We start from the raw sequence: 17,874 nt of genomic DNA on the forward strand, positions 1-17,874 counted from the left end.
CCATCGGACGATGGGTATCCATGTGAAGAACTATTGACTAATATCCTGCCATCCCGGACAATTATCATCTCCCGTCGACTGCTATTCCCTAGCAAAGTGTTATTTTTACGATTCGTTTACGCTATTCAGTACAGGAACTCTTGCGCCTGCGAGGTGCCCCCGCCTCGCAGGAATGGCCCGTTTTATTACCAAGGGCCGGCCTCAATGACGGGTCTTGGGATCCACAGAGGTGGCATGCGAAGAGGAAGAGCCTTTGGGGGTTTTTAGATAGGGCATTTTTAAGGGGTGGGAGGGGTAGGGCGGGTGTTGGGGGAAACCCGCCGGGTGGGGTATCAGTTCCTGCGCATGCTCGTGGCGGTGAGTTAATAGGTCCGAGGGTTACGGGGGGAGTTCGTGTTCCACTGGTGGAGGGTGGTGCCATTTGCACGGTATGGGGGAGGGGCAGATTTGGCGGAAGTGGGGGCTCGGATCGTGTTAAGGGGGTGCGCGCTCGATGCTTGCAGGCGATCGCGCGCCCCGAGCCCTCAGACTTTTCCCATTCCCCGGATGGTCAAGACCCTCAGAGCCCGGGCCTTCGGCTGATGTTGTGTAATGCACGGTCCGTGGCCAATAAGGCCCCCCTAATTCACGATCTTATTCAGGGGGGTGCCGCGGACTTCATAGGCATTACGGAGACCTGGTTGGGCACAGAAGGGGGCGTGCCCCTGGTACAGATGTGCCCGCCAGGTTTCCGTGCATTCCATCAGCCGAGAGCCCAGGGTAGGGGTGGGGGGGTGGCGGTTGTGATTAGAGAGAGTCTGGAGCCGAGGGAGACCACTGTGCCTCAGATTGCCGGGTGTGAATCCCTCTTTGTGAAGTGGGGCCATAGATGTCAGATGGGCTTGCTGGTCGCGTACCTGGCTCCTTGCTGCGTGACAGCTGCCCTGCCCGAGCTCCTGGAGGTGCTTGCTGGGGTGGCAGTTGAGACCCCCAGACTTTTAGTCATGGGGGATTTTAACTTGCCATCTTCCGGCTCGTCATCGACAGCAGCTCGGGAGTTCACGGCTTCCATGACGGCCTTGGACCTGACTCAAGTAGTTGATGGCCCTACTCACACTGGGGGTGGTACACTGGATCTGATTTTTGTCTCTGGTCAGTGGTTGAGAGATCTGGACTTAAAGGAAATAGTCATTGAACCTCTGTCATGGTCAGATCACTCTCTCCTTCGCCTGGACTTTCTGACTGCCATCCAACACTGCAGGGAGATGGAGCCGATGCGTTGGTTCCGTCCCAGGCGCCTGATGGACCCGGAGAGGTTCCGGACGGAGCTTGGGCCACTTCCTGAGGGTCTGGCTCACGGCACGTCTGAGGAACTTGTTGCGGCCTGGGAACGGGCCGCGGCGGGGGCCTTAGATCGTGTCGTGCCTCTGCGGCCTCTGACCCGGCGCAGGTCCCAACCGGCTCCCTGGTTCTCCGAGGAGCTGAGGGGGATGAAACGCCGGAGAAGACGCCTAGAGAGCTCCTGGAGGTCTAGCCGTTCAGAGGCTGATCGGACACTAGTGAAGTCCTATACTAGGGCTTACCTAGTGGCATTGAGGGAAGCGAGGCGTTGCTACGCCTCCTCCCTCATTGCGTCGGCAGATAACCGCCCAGCCGCCCTGTTTCGGGTGACTCGTTCCCTCCTTCACCAGGGGGAGCGGGATGACCCGCTGCAGGGACGTGCTGAGGAGTTTAACGGTTATCTATACGATAAAATCGTTCAGCTTCGGGACGGGTTGGACCAAAATTGCGGTGACTCAGGTGAGACGTCCGAGGGTGGTCTTGGTGACGTTGTTTGGGATGAGTTTGACCCTGTGGCTCCCGAGGACATGGACAGGTTGTTGGGTAGGTTGAATGCCACCACGTGTTTACTGGACCCGTGCCCCTCCTGGCTGGTGCTGGCCACTCAGGAGGTGACACGAGGCTGGCTCCAGGCGATTACGACTGCTTCTTTGGTGGAGGGTGTCTTTCTGGCCGCCTTGAAAGAGGCGGTGGTGAGGCCCCTCCTCAAGAAGCCTTCCCTGGACCCGGCTGTTTTAGGTAATTATCGTCCGGTCTCCAACCTTCGCTTTGCGGCGAAGGTTGTAGAGAGTATGGTGGCATATCAGTTTCCCTTACACCTGGATGAAACTGTCTATCTAGACCCGTTCCAGTCCGGTTTCCGGCCCGGCTACAGCACGGAGATGGCTTTGGTCGCGTTGGTGGATGATCTCTGGAGGGCCAGGGATAGGGGTTGCTCCTCTGCCCTGGTCCTATTAGACCTCTCAGCGGCTTTCGATACCATCGACCATGGTATCCTGCTGCGCCGGTTAGAGGGATTGGGAGTGTGAGGCACCGTTTATCGGTGGTTCTCCTCCTATCTCTCCGACCGATCGCAGACGGTGTTGACGGGAGGGCAGAGGTCGGCCCCGAGGCGCCTCACTTGTGGGGTGCCGCAGGGGTCGATCCTCTCGCCCCTTCTGTTCAACATCTACATGAAGCCGCTGGGTGAGATCATCAGTGGTTTCGGTGTGAGGTACCAGCTGTACGCGGATGACACCCAGCTGTACTTTTCCACACCGGACTACCCCAACGAAGCTATCGAAGTGCTGTCCCGGTGTCTGGAGGCCGTACGGGTCTGGATGGGGAGAAACAGGCTCAAGCTCAATCCCTCCAAGACAGAGTGGCTGTGGATGCCGGCATCCCGGTACAGTCAGCTAAATCCGCGGCTGACCGTCGGTGGCGAGTCATTGGCCCCGATGGAGAGGGTGCACAACTTAGGCGTCCTCCTGGATGAACGGCTGTCTTTAGAAGACCATTTGACGGCCGTCTCCAGGAGAGCATTCTACCAGGTTCGCCTGGTGCGCCAGTTGCGCCCCTTTCTGGACCGGGATGCCCTATGCACTCGTGACGTCTCGCCTGGATTACTGCAATGCTCTCTACATGGGGCTCCCCTTGAAGGGCATCCGGAGGCTGCAGTTAGTCCAGAATGCGGCTGCGCGGGTGATAGAGGGAGCCCCTCGTGGCTCCCGCATGACACCTATCCTGCGCAGACTGCACTGGCTACCTGTGGCCTTCCGGGTGCGCTTCAAGGTTTTGGTGACCATCTTCAAAGCGCTCCATGGCATAGGGCCGGGTTACTTACGGGACCGCCTACTGCTACCGAATACCTCTCACTGACCCGTGCGCTCTCATAGAGAGGGACTCCTCAGGGTGCCGTCAGCGAGGCAATGTTGTCTGGCGGCACCCAGGGGAAGGGCCTTCTCTGTGGGGGCTCCCACCCTCTGGAACGAGCTACCCCCAGGACTTCGTCAACTTCCAGACCTTCGGACCTTCCGCCGCGAGCTTAAAACATACTTATTTATTTGCGCAGGACTGAGTTAGATTTTAAATTTACGGGTTTTAAATTGGGTTTTATTTTTATATATTTTTTAGTTATTGGGCTTTTAGAATAAGTTTTTTAATATTGTTTTTATGCTGTATTTATGTGTTTTTAAGTGCCTGTTAACCGCCCTGAGTCCCTCGGGAGATAGGGCGGTATACAAATATGATTAAATAAATAAATAATAAATAAATAAATTGACCAAGTGTGATTGGACACACAAGGAATTTGTTTTGGTGCATACGCTCTCAGTGTACATAAAAGAAAATAAAAAGAAAGAAAAAAAATACCTTCATCAAAGGTACAACATTTACAACACAAATGATGGTCATGGGTTGCAATTTAACCCTTAGTGATTAGCAACAAAAAGTTATAGTCATACAGTCATAAGTGGAAAGAGATTGGTGATGAAAACGATGAGAAGATTAATAGTAGTGTAGATTTAGTAAATAGTTTGACATTGTTGAGGGAATTATTTGTTTAGCAGAGTGATAGCCTTCTGGAAAAAACTGTTCTTGTGTCTAGTTGTTAGGTGCATTTGCATACCAATATACATACACGATGAATAATTCACATCAGCAATTAAGAAACTGAGCTTCACTGAATATATATGAAAATTTAAGATCTTTAACCTTGTCCACAATAAGCAAGATTGCTTAATCATTGTTTAACATATAATTAAATAATATAACTATTTGCTTGTGTACTGAGTGACATTTAAATTATAGATGTATTTTAAATGTGAATTTCAAACAATTTCATGTGCCTTTTATATATAAGTATATAACAGAGTTCAAAGGGACCTTGGAAATCTTCTAATCCAATCCCCTGCTCAAGTAGGAAGCCTTACACAATTTCAGACAAATAGCTCTCCAATCTCTTCTTAAAAAACGGCCAGTGTTGGAGCACTCACAACTTCTGGAGGCAAATCATTCAACTGATTAATTGTTCTAATTGTCAGAAAATTTCTTCTTAGTTCTAAATTGGTTCTCTCTTTGATTAGTTTCCATCCATTGCTTCTTGTCATGCCTTCAGGTGCTTTAGAGAATAGATTGATCCCCTCTTCATTATGGCAGCCCCTTGGATAGTGGAAAATTACTATCATGTCACTCGTATTCCTTCTTTTCATTAAACTAGACATACCCAATTCCTGTGGCTGTTCTTCATAGGTTTTAGCCTCCAATACCCTAATCATCTTTTTTGCTCTTCTCTGCACTCATTCTAGAGTCCCAACATCATTTTATATTGTGGCAACCAAAACTAGATGCAATAGTGGTTTTAACACTTCACATGATCTTGATTCTATCCTTCTGTTAATGCAGCATAAGACTGTGTTGGCTTTTTTGGCAGCTGCAGCACATTGCTAGCTCATATTTGATCCACTATTTAAATTCTTCAATCAGATTTATGTGAGCTGGTGACATAAATGTATCCAGAGATTGTGATATGGAAGTCAGTTGCAGCAGTCACATAACTTCAGATAGTCACTAACAAAAGACTATTTCATAGTCTCTTTTAAGTTTATCACAGGCAAATTGGGCATGGTAGTTGAGTTTTTGTGTCTAAACACAAACCACCAATATATATTCTCCTCTACTCACAATAGAATCCCTTATCCCACCATACTTGAAATTTTGGGCTTGGACAATCTGGAACTGTGCTGCCTACAGTCTGATCTAAGCATAGTACACAAAATTGTCTGCTACAACGTCTTACCTGTCAACGACTTCTTCAGCTTCAACATCAATAATACACGGGCAAACAATTGGTACAAACTCAAGGTAAACCGCTCCAAACTCAATTGCAGAAAATATGACTTCAGCAACAGAGTGGTCAACGCCTGGAATGCTCTACCTGACTCTGTTGTTACATCCTCAAACCCACACAGCTTCAACCTTAAACTGTCTATCCTGGATCTCACCCCATTCCTAATAGATTTGTAAAGGGGACGGGCATAAGCGCACCAGCGTGCCTACCATCCCTGTCCTACTGTCCCCATTTATCTGTACTCATTTCCCTTGTTCATGTCTATGTTTGACAAACTAATAAATAAATAAATAAAAAAATATTAAAAGGATGAAGTACCAAACAATTCTATGCTCATACCCCACCCTTAAGGATCATAAAAATAATAAGTTTACTTACTCACTAGGCTTATTCATTATGCACTGCCCCAATTTTAACCACAAATTGTTGACTAAGATACAATTGACTGGATTCACACACTGAATAAAGCTAAGGTAAACCAACTGCTTGTTGATTTAATGCAATGTGCAGACCAAACCAATAGGATGTAAGTTCTGTAAATATAACATTAGAAAGCTAAAGTATGAGCTTTAAGCATCACCTGTACTTTCAAAAAAAAATATTGGGCAGTTCTTCAGAAAGTTAAATTGACCTGAGCTTTACAGATTGTCTTCAGGTATAAGATTAAGCATAGCATGATTTAATCCCAGATGGGATTTATGGATAACATGAGATGTAAATCCACCCATTGTAGCTTACTCTCATCAGGGTTATAACATGAGATGTGGGAACTCTGCCATGGGCTAATCCTAAATTTCTTCCACAAATTACCAGGCCAGGTAGGTTACACAGCAGTCTTTGCAGAATGAAAAACGGATTCAGTTAGTACTTGGAACAGTCACGTAATTCAATTTATTATGAAGTCAAGCCAAACAGAAGTAAATTTAAACAGTATTGGGGAAACTGCAATGGGAAAAAAAATATAGCATGCAAACCAGGAAGAAGCTTAAAAAGAAAACAAGATGAAATACAGCTTTCTTCATGAATGATAACTAAAATACATAAGGAAGTTGTGAAGAAAAATGTTTACAGTAATGTGTCTGTAAAGCCTTGAAAATATAGCATGTGAAAAATAGTTTCCTTTTCAAAGAAAAGCATCTGCCATACAGTAATACAGGTTAAGAGGTAACAATGCAATTTCTAGAAGGACATGCAGTTCAAAGATGTTAACTCAATGTAGTTTATCTTCATGAGCTAATTCAGCAAGTATGCTAGATCTCCACTTTGACAACTAGGTTAGTTGACTGAGCAGCCACGGAACTCACCTGTTTTGCCAGGTGCTTTACTCACTTAAAGCAACCAAATACCTTTGAAGATGCAATATTATAAAGATGGTATAATAGAAAGCAATGGTTCTCAGAAGCATATTTGAAGGTGTACTATCTCCAGCCTATGATTTCATTGTATGGCCCCCAAAATAGATTAGCCATGTAAGAGCTTTCTGACCAAGACATTCTCCCTTTATCCAAGAGAATGGAAAGCTGGCATGCCATAATTTACGTAAGAGAATAAGTTCCCCCAAAGACAGTATGTCATGCCTTTAACTAGTAAGCAAAGGAATGTGCTACAAGGTACAACTCATAAAAACAAGTAGAATCAATAGTCAGTTAGGATCCTTTCACAATCTGTATACGTCAATCTTTGTTTCACAATGTTGTGTCCAATGTGGCATTGTAGATGTGAAAGTGCTATCAACAATGCTGCATTTTGAGCATTCATTGGCACACAAAGACTTGGATATATCAGCCTCAGGCCTAAGCAAGTTAGAACTACAACTACCAAGAATAAGTCAAATCCAAGTGTTTTTATAAACCAAAGACCCAAGACCAGACAGGGAGTTACATTTTATTGTTATCTCAACTGCAACATTTCTTTTCCTGATAGCACAATCAGGTACTTGAGCAGCTTTTAATCTGGAGATGTAACAGTGCCACCTAAAATCAAATTTTCTTTAAAAAGACAAATAATATAGAAGATACCCATAAATTCCACCCAATCATAGATTAAGTATCCAGCCCGCAGGCTGCGAGTTTGTCACCCTTGGTGTAAACCATCCACATATGGAATATGTTATGCAGATCGATGTATATGATGTTCTTAGTTATCAATTTCTTCATAGTTGGTGTTATATAAATCATAACTTTTAGCAGCTAGTTTTCATCCTTTCCCTTTCTTTTGATCATTAAAATGATTTAGCCCCTTTCTAATTGTACAGAAAGAATCGAGAATTTCCTAAAAATAACCAAGGAAATAGGTAAGAAAAATAATTATCCCAATCTACTGTGATGGATGAAAAGGTTGTACCAAACCAAAAATGATATAAAATGCAACAAGTTATATTAAATAATTAGAAATAAATATAAAACCTGCAATAACATTGTAGCATACAATTTTCTAGGAAAAATTAGAGAGTTTGCCTTTAGAAAAAGACTCATTTTTTTCTTACTGTTTTATATTTGTCAGATACCCAAGATCAGTGTTTTAGGTGATTGGGAAGTTTTCTTCCAACATGTTATTTTTTTAAAAAGCCAGGATAAAAACCTAATAATATTATTTATAAAAATGCCAAATTCAGTCTAAGCACTTAGCTGACTGTTCAGTGAACCTTAAAAATAATGCTGACATCGGTATAAGTCATTATGGGTGTTGATGGTTGAAGTGGATACCTTATTATATACAAAAATTAAAATAAAATAAAATCACTAGACTAGTTTCACAAGTGGGGAGACCAGACAAATGGAATAAACTCTTAAACTGCAGTCTGGAACAAGAAGGAACTTGGTGAGAAAATAAGGAATCATCAGTGTGTAAAACCAAAAAGGAGGAAACAAAATTCTCAAGTCCGGAATGGATTTCAATCCTATTTCCTCAACTTTGTTCTAAGAAAAGAACAAAGAACACATGAGGACATCTTGTCCTGATCCAAATTGACATAATGATTCAAAGAGCATGTGGCATGTAAGGACAGCACAGAATACTAATCTTTTGTAGGAGCTGAAACAATATACAGGATCAAGAAAGCAAAACAGTTTCTCTTTCATGTTAGAGTCATCATCAACTCTATCCCACTAAGCAGATGTATTAATGCCTGGAGGGAGGTTTTCTTTCCTTTCTTATATCTGTATGACTGTACCAGTCAAATAGGCAATTCTCCCTCCCTCTCTCTCTCTGTATCTCTAGATAAGTCAGAAAGTATACGTAACTAGGTTTTTGCTAGTTATCTTGTAACCCGTTTTCAAAAGAGAAGTGGACAAAGTGGGGTGAAATGCTCCCAGTTTGGACTGCTCGTGCAATCCGGTAGTGATCGCGGCCACTGGTTTGGCGATCCGGTAGCAATGGCGGAGCAAAGCTACCTGGGAGTCATTACTTCCTAGTCTTAACCAGGAAATAATGTGTTTTTTACCTTCTGCGCATGCACAGGTTTTGCACATGTGCAGGTCTGCGCACGCATGTGACGCGCATGGCACATGCACTTCTGAACAGGTAAGGAAGGTAAGTAGATTTCACCCCTGGGATAAAGGCCCCTAAGCAGGAGTGGGCTGCTGGGAGTTCACAGGGGTTCAGGAGAACCTCTAGCTAAGATTCTGTGCAGTTCAGAGAACCCCTAAACCCCACTCCTGGCTGGCCTCACCCACCCCTCCCCTTCCAGGAGTCCCCACGCAGCCCGTTTTGGATGCAGGTTAGTGCAGGATGTGCATGGAGGCTTGGGGAGTGCGAAAAACGGGCCTACCGGAAGTTCAGGAAGGCCACAAATGAGCCCGTTTCTGGCCTCCACAGGGCCCCAGAGGCTCAAGAAAAACTTCTGGAGCCCGGAGAGGGCAAAAGCACCCCTCCCCACCGTGGTGCAGAAGGCGAACTAGGCCATGCCCACCATGGCCATACCTACCCAGTTACCGGGCAGAGGACCCCTTGCTAAAAATTTTGGAGCCCACCCCTGCGCTAAGATAATTTTCTTACACATTTTAATCAATTCTTATCCAAGGGTTTTTTACTCCCATCTCACCTAGATGTGGATGGAATTTGCAACAGGGACACAATGACATCTCCAGAAGACAAGGACTGACATTTTCAATCTTTGAAGTGGATAATATATATTAAAATGTCTTCTCTTTTATACAGGAACCTTTCCTATTTTGCTTCTCCTTTCTGTAAAACAAAAACTTGCCATTGGATTTTGGCCACTTGCTGTCCCTTGTCTGATCTGGGAAGATTCCAGGCCTACACTAAACAGTTTAATTCCATGCCTTAAAGGTCTATTATTTTCCTATTATCTTCTAAAATGAGGTTCATCTCATATTTTATCCGAAAAGAATTTGACCATCTTAGAACTGCAAAAATGGGATCTGAAATGTGTTCATTTTTCCAATGTATATATTTTCAGAAATTCTTTGCCTGGCTTACACAAAGCTCCTGTGACTCTGCTAAGTAATTTGTATGACAGTCGTGGTTGTGGGCACGAAGTGAATGTGTAATCCAAAGTAGCAGAAGCTGGAGCCACAGGACGAATTGCCCCTACTCTACCCGTGTTTTCTGAGTTTATACACCAATAGCATAATCTTTTTTTCATTTAGACTAGTCACCCACTCTGGCTGGACTCGCCAAATTCAGTAAAGCTTTGGTCCCACATCAAACCAAGAAATGGGTACAATGATTCCTTCCTTGTAATATCCTTGCACATTACTGGAATAGCTCTCCATTGAATTATGTTTATTATTTAAATGAGAAAAGGTGAATATAGAGATATGTATCCTTGATGGTGAACTGGCAGTCTTTAGAATGGGTACTTGTGAAGGTCTATAAGGGCACACAACATGGCAGAAAAAAAACAATGCAACTTGTACACTAGAAATCTGCTTATACTTGCACCATCATGGAGACAAGCTACACCCCAGGGGTGAAATGCTCCCGGTTCGGACTGGATTGCCCAATCCAGTAGCGATGGAGAAGGGTGGTTCGGAGAACCGGTGGCAAAAATCCCTGCGCCCCCTCCCCATGCCCATCTCAGCCGCATGATCATTAGAGGGTTTTTTGTTTTTTGTTTTATTTTTTACTTTCAGCCGAAAAAATGCTTTTAAAAGTAAAAAAAAAAGCCTCTGATGATCGCATGGCTCAGCTGGGATCGTCAGAGCATTTTAAAAGCATTTTTACAACCTCTTCGGCTGAAAAAGTTGTAGAAAAAATGCTTTTAAAAAGCTCTGTCAATTCCAACTGAGTTGCCTGATCATCAGAGGCTTTTTTTTCTTTTAAAGGCAAAAAAAATGCTTTAAAAAAAAGCAAAAGCCTCTGACAATCAGGCAACTCAGCTGGGATCATCAGAGCCTTTTAAAAGCATTTTTTTACAACCTCTTTAGCCAATGTGGCCTCACATTACCCCACCACCACCAAGCCACACCCCAGAAACAGTAGTAACAAATTTTACATTTCACCACTGGCTACTCCCCAAACTTATCTGCATAAGTATATATATAGACATCAATCACCTAATAGAAAAATGCAATGTGTGAACTTATTTGATTGAAGTCAATGGCATTCTTCGTATTTTTAAATTGAGGCCTGCAATTGGATCAAGAAATAGTCTGCTTTATTCAAATGAATGGACCATTTGGTTTATGATTGATACTACTTTATTTTTCTTCTTTTTAGAAATCATTTCAGACCCTGGAAGGATTTCAAAATTCCCATTATATTGCACTTGTTAAAAAAAATCTTTCAATCCACTATAAACCCATGTGCCGCCCCAATTGCGGCTTAGTTGCCATAATGGGACTTTTTGTATGATTTTTTAATACTTGAATTGAACTCTACAGACCACAGCACTTTCTGAAGAACTGACAATGAAACATGGAGACTTTGCTGAGGTATTACGTAGTAGTATTACAGGAGGGATTATATGAGTATCCATTAAGCATAATGGAGTAAAACACATTTACAAGTGCTTCCTTTCTGCCCTGCCCAGCTCTCTTTGGGAAAACAATTGGCCGATTTGTTCAGTTCTGATGAGTCAGTGCTAACTGAGTTCTTGCTTTTGTTCTGATCGGCAAGAGGCCTTAATCTGAATCCTCTTTCAAAATAAATCAGCAAAAATGATGATGCAGCATGAATCAATGCAGTCCGGTTTATAGGCAAATCTTTGAGTCTGGCTTTAGTTTTACTTTAAAACTGTTTTCTTCTAGTTGCTCAAATTGTGCAGGTTACAACACACAGGTCATTAAGCTGAACTGTACCAAAGGTGAAGAACTGAAGTCACATCTGATTGGGAAAGAACTCCCTCATGATTCAGTAACTGCTTTTTAATCAACTTTCTTTCGGCAGGGAAATCCCATGTAAAATATTGCTATTTCCTTCTTTGAAAATGTATTTTAATCAAGGGAAATAAAGGAAAGGAAATCCACATGGTGGACGTTTATCATTTTCAGTTACCTACCTACCTGTCCCCACTTCTCAAGAACCAGAATGTAGCAAAATATCCATTCTTCACACATAGAAGTCCGCCAGACACGAGTTGCAAAATTAACTGCACCAGGATACAAGTCAAATCAGGGGATTTCCCTATAGGTTCTGCTTTAAAAAGAACATTAGGTAATGTAGCTCATTAACAGTGCAATCTTGTGCAGAGGCAGCTTTCCCAACTTGGATCTTCCAGGTGATTGGCAATTTAGGGAGTTAGTCTCAAAACATTTAAGGGAGACCAGATTGGCAAAAGATTTATAAGGACCCTTTCAGGTAGATTTAAATCAATAGTACCTTTCATTGCTCAACAGACATAATAGAGTAGCATGAACTCACCAGGGGTGACATTGCAATTCTCCCCCTTTTCTCTCTCACATCCCAACATTGTTATGGCTATCTGAATAAATATCTGCAGTGTTTGAGGAAAGATCACAACTCTATAAAGAGTGCAGAGAAGAGCAACAAAGATGATTAGGGGACTGGAGGCTAAAACGTATGAAGACCGGTTGCAGGAACTGGGTATGTCTAGTTTAATGAAAAGAAGGACTAGGGGTGACATATAGCAGTGTTCCAATATCTCAGGGGCTGCCACAAAGAAGAGGGAGTCAAGCTATTCTCCAAAGCACCTGAGGGCAGGACAAGAAGCAATAGGTGGAAACTAATCAAGGAGAGAAGCGGCTTAGAACTAAGGAGAAATTTCCTGACAGTTAGAACGATTAATCAATGGAACAACTTGCCTCCAGAAGTTGTGAATGCTCCAACGCTGGAAGTTTTTAAGAAGATGTTAGATAACCATTTGTCTGAAGTGGTGTAAAGTTTCCTGCCTAAGCAGGGGGTTGGACTAGAAGATCTCCAAAGATCCCTTCCAACTCTGTTATTCTATTCTATTCCTGTGGTATCAAACCATTATTTTGTTGTGAATGCTTGAAGGCAAGAGGACAATTTGTCAGGTGCATGTTCTTCAGGCAGGGATTTCTTGGATTTGTTTAGATTTATAATCCTAGATTTTTTCCTGGAACTTGAGGGAAGTTCCTTAAGTTCCAGAAGTTTTTCCCTTTTTGCCCTCCATGCCCATGACATTTGAAAAATATGTTGGTCACAGGAAAGAAGGAACTTCCATGGCTGAGGTACACTCAGAAACATATTTCCCCAAGTCCTGTTCCAAGATCTGAGTACAGGCAAGTGCATTTGGGTTTGCTCAGCCACGTGAAACAATTCATTAACAAACACCTGCATGAGGACTGGGCAGCACTTTAGATTTAAAGGCAAAAGGTCCTTTGGAGCAGTCATACCCTCCTTGTTACTCCTTAAAGCAGAGGTCTTCAAACTTGGCAGCTTTAATACTTGTGGGCTTCAACTCCCAGAATTCTCCAGCCAGCTATGCTGGCTGAGGGATTCTGGGAGTTGAAGTCCACAAGTCTTCAAATTGCCAAGGTTGGAGACCCCTGCCTTAAAGCATCTCTGCCTATTCTTTCGATCACACAGTTGCCTTTCACAGCTGCTGTACATTCCAAATACATTTAGTTTAAGGAGCTGTGATAGATACTTCGGGGTGTGTGCCTTGAAACACTCCAAAGCACCTTTTACTCTTTAAATCCAAGGTGGTGGCACAACATTAATCTGAATCACCTACAGCAGTACATAAATTGCAAATGTGGATCAGCACCAACTGGTCAATCCATCATTGCTTTCCCTAAGGCCCATTCAACACAAAATCAGTGAATTGTGTTGGTCAACTTCAGCTGAAAACTTCTCAGTTAACAAGATATCAAAGTCAGAAAGTGGGTGGGTGCACCTCTGCATCGTACCTTACAAATCATTTCTTCAAAAAGTATTATAGTATACATCAATGATAATTCTCATGGGTTTTTTTTCAACTCGGCAGAAATTAATTTATGCCAAATACTTAAATAACCGAAGGAGGTTAGTCTTCCTTCTCTAAAAATAATACCAAATAATTAGCCCACAGAGCTACTAACTCTGCCTGTCCTGGGAAACAATTATGTGGGCTTGTTCCCTTCTTTCTGGGTAAATTGAAGCATTTCTGCTCTCAGGAAAAAATCCTCACCAATGTTGGACTTCCAGTTATGCTTCAGACATTCTGCTTGCAAACACATTCTAACATTTTGTGGTTCATAACTCAATTTTTCAAGCATCCATTAGCGTTTCACAATTTCACAACTCAGACCATCTGGCAAGGCTGCCCTCAAGTGGAGTTAATTTAGAAAACCACCATTCTCGAGATACTGCATGCTAAAAGTGCAATAGAAATAATGTATTTTTTTAAAAAAAAACACACACAATTGGCGTCCAGAAAGACCAAATCTAAGTATTACATTTTCAAATTACCATGTATGTAAACATACTTTAATATACAGCTTTATATTTTGAGTTGAATCAAGATATTTTAATTCAATTTAGAAATTAAAACCTAAGTATTAATGATTTGATACTAATCAAAGTAATGACATGACAATGTGCTGCATTTTTTCTGATTTATAGTATCATATATATATATATGCAGAATCTAAAAATATCACTGATATTTTATGATAATAATGTAGCATCTAATATAGCCAATATATTTTCAAGAATTACCAGTCCTAATATGCAACATAACAAATCTATTAATTCTCTGCAAATGTAACCATGAGGTTTTTCTGAATCCTAGTACTACACAGATTTATACCGTACTTTAGAAAAAGATTGCCCATAAAAGATTGAAAAGCCATTTCTCTATGGCCACACGACTGTAGCAAATACACATGTTCCTCAGTGAATCAGATAATGGAGAAAGGATGATGCTGTTTAGAGACTGCAGATATAAATCAAATTGTAACATACCTGTGAACAAGTGACTCCACATTCTTTAATCCTGGGAATGAGCTGATAGCCATATGCTCCATAAAATATTGCAAAAATCTGCCACATATACTTCATCTTTGGGATTGTTAAGTTTTTTTAAAAAGTTACTTTCTTTTCTGGTTTTTATTATGGTGACTGTCCTAAAGAAACAGCTGTTTTACTCTGACAAGGCATTTAAATAGTGTAATAGTCCCACCCACCCCCATTACCTTTGAAAAGAACTCCTCCTTTTAGTAGAAATCAACACTGAAGATGAGTCATAGGGAAGTTCAGTTGTTACTGGAAGCTATAACATATTCTAGGCTTTTTCTGAATTCAACAGCTTTAATCTTAAGTCAATGTTGTTTTGTTTACTGAAACTACTATCTAAATATTTTCTCTTGTTCAATCTTAACATAATTATCAATTGATCCTTACAAGGACGTATATAATTGTGCAAGAATGTTTGTTAAGATATAATAGGTAACAGACTTCTAACTGGAACTATTTTATGTAAGTTGATGCCTAGAGCTTATCTCAGGCTGTCAATAATATGCCACAGTTTGTAAGTGAACGTGAAAAAAGGATATTATATATTTGATTCCTCCCACTTGCACTTTTCTTCCCTTTTTAATGTGATTTGCTTTATGTTTGTATTTCTCCTTTCCCCAAGTAGTTTAAGACAGGGGTCTCAACTTTGTCCTTCAAGACTTGTGGATTCAACTCCCAGAGTCCCTCAGCCATGTGGCTGAGGAACTCTGGGAATTGAAGTCCACAAGTCTTAAAGGACCAAGGTTGAGACCCTGGTTTAAGATACTGTAAACGATTATTTTCCCCATCAATTCTAAATGAGCAAAAATTCTTATGAGTCAGGTTAGGGTGAGGCTGTGTCTGCCTCAGAGGCAAAGCAGTTCCGAATAGAAATGGACATCTCAAATATTTTATCCAGAGAGCATTGGGACAGAGTTCCTTGCCCCAAGAGACCCATAATCTAAATATAAATTTAAGAGACCTCAGAATGGAATTTGAGCCAGGAAACAAGCATTTAGTATTCTTTCAATTACATGTATTTCGTAAGCTATGCTTAGCAACAACATAATAGAATTTAGGAGATGTTTGAAAGGGTTGATAGAGAAGATGAACTTTCTAAGAACTGCATTCCCAAAATATGCAAATATTGCTTAACTAAATCATGATTGAGTACATAAATTTACTCAGATTTGCCCAAGACAAATTAACCACAGGGCCTGAATTTGCATATATGCATATACTTGCAAACTAGCCAACACCACTGTAGTATATTGTGTGTCACACAACATCCCCAATCATCTAGTTTTGCCTTGAGGCATTTCAAGATTTCAGACATTCATTGGTTTATTGTACTACAAGAAAACAGATCCACAGTAGGGAAGCAAGGAGAAAGAAGGAAAGAAGGAAGGGAAAAGGAGAGGAAGAAGGAAGGGGAAAGAAGAGTAGGCGAGAGGGTAAGAAAGGAGGAAGAAGAGAGAAGAGGGGAAAGAGGAGAAGAAGTAGAAAAGGGAAGGAGAGGAGGAATGAGGAAAGTAGAAAGAGATAGAAGAAGGGAGAGAAGGGAAGAGGAAAATGAAAGGTTGTGTTAAAACAAAGGAAGGAAATGGTAAAAGAGCAGGCCCGAACAACTAACTAACAAATGGAAGTTAAAAGATAAGATGAATGAATAATGATTAATGATGGATAAGAGACTGTACATTTAAATATGTTGATGAAAAATAAAAATAAAAAACTTTTTCCAAAAAAAAAAGCAGATCCTGTAACAACAGGGTTGGCCTCCAACCAGTGGTGGGTTGCTCCCAGTTCTGTCCGGTTCTACAGAACCAGTAGTAAAACTGGCGAGAGGTTCCGCCCACCCACCCTGACATCGTCAAGGGACTTCTGTGCATGCACTCCCATTGCGAACCAGTAGTAAAGGTAAGTAGAACCCACCCCTGCCTCCAGCTATTACCTAAAAAGTCTACTGCTAATGCAATGCCTGCTATAACCAAATAAAAGAGAAACATCTTCCTTATATCATGATAATATGGTTTCTTCATCTTATTCACTTTTCTGCCCGGGAGCTCTCCAATTTAGTTGTAAACATTATTTTAGCTACTAGTGAACTGTTTCAATCTATTATTACAGTTCAGTGTTGCCATAGCATGTTTTAGCCCAGCAGCCCAACTATTTGGTTCTTCTCTTCTACCTAAACTAACTTAAGGCAGGCAAGTGGCTGAGAAAATTAGATTTCTGACAGCCAGCAAGGAACAGCCTCGTATCCAAGCTAACAGTTACAAAAATAAAAGCCAACTCACTCAAAAGAAGGGACCAAGCATAGTAAGAAAGAACCCCATGAGGGCTTGAACACTGTTTCAACATATAGAGCTTCTTAAATTACAACACTTGGTGAAATTCTTTGCTTATGGCTCTCAAGTTTCTTCATTAAATATTACTTATCTGAATTTGTGAGCTTGCCAAAATGGTTTATTCCTGCCCACAGGGTAAAGTTTGACATGGCCCCACACATGATTTAACTTTTTATTTCTTCAATTCCTTGTGGAAAGAAGATTCAGGAGGCACACTGGTGTAAAATAAATTTGCATTTGAGGCCAGATAAACAGGAGGCGCAACAGTGGAGATGCCAGCTAAGTGCTTCAGTGCGCCAGTCACATCTACTTCTATTTTTCAGAACTGTTAATAAGTTGTTTAGTGCTCTCTCCATCCTCCAGAGTCCTCAGCCATGTGGCTGAGGAACTCTGGGAATTGAAGTCCACAAGTCTTAAAGGGACCAAGGTTGGAGACCCCTGGTTTAAGATACTGTAAACGATTATTTTCCCCATCAATTCTAAATGAGCAAAAATTCTTATGAGTCAGGTTAGGGTGAGGCTGTGTCTGCCTCAGAGGCAAAGCAGTTCCCGAATAGAAATGGACATCTCAAATATTTTATCCAGAGAGCATTGGGACAGAGTTCCTTGCCCCAAGAGACCCATAATCTAAATATAAATTTAAGAGACCTCAGAATGGAATTTGAGCCAGGAAACAAGCATTTAGTATTCTTTCAATTACATGTATTTCGTAAGCTATGCTTAGCAACAACATAATAGAATTTAGGAGATGTTTGAAAGGGTTGATAGAGAAGATGAACTTTCTAAGAACTGCATTCCCAAAATATGCAAATATTGCTTAACTAAATCATGATTGAGTACATAAATTTACTCAGATTTGCCCAAGACAAATTAACCACAGGGCCTGAATTTGCATATATGCATATACTTGCAAACTAGCCAACACCACTGTAGTATATTGTGTGTCACACAACATCCCCAATCATCTAGTTTTGCCTTGAGGCATTTCAAGATTTCAGACATTCATTGGTTTATTGT

The 17,874-nt window shown here is 41.7% G+C and overlaps 1 protein-coding gene across 7 annotated transcripts in view; it reads right to left on the minus strand.

Moving 5' to 3' along the window:
* IL17REL (interleukin 17 receptor E like) overlaps nucleotides 1-14,679 on the minus strand; it is an 86,420-nt gene extending 71,741 nt beyond the window's left edge. For 4 of the 7 annotated variants that reach the window (XR_009156033.1, XR_009156034.1, XM_058190280.1 and 1 more), the window contains exon 1: nucleotides 14,480-14,679. Coding sequence is in view for 5 of the 7 variants with exons in the window: in XM_058190280.1 (XP_058046263.1) it covers nucleotides 14,480-14,575 (96 nt within the window). In the remaining 2 variants the exon portion in view is untranslated. The remainder of the gene's footprint in view (nucleotides 1-14,479) is intronic. The other 3 variants (XM_058190284.1, XM_058190285.1, XM_058190282.1) reach the window with 2 other exon arrangements.
* Between the last annotated feature and the right edge of the window lie 3,195 nt (nucleotides 14,680-17,874).

Source organism: Ahaetulla prasina, chromosome 7 (assembly GCF_028640845.1).
Source record: "Ahaetulla prasina isolate Xishuangbanna chromosome 7, ASM2864084v1, whole genome shotgun sequence".
Taxonomy (NCBI): Eukaryota; Metazoa; Chordata; class Lepidosauria; order Squamata; family Colubridae; genus Ahaetulla; species Ahaetulla prasina.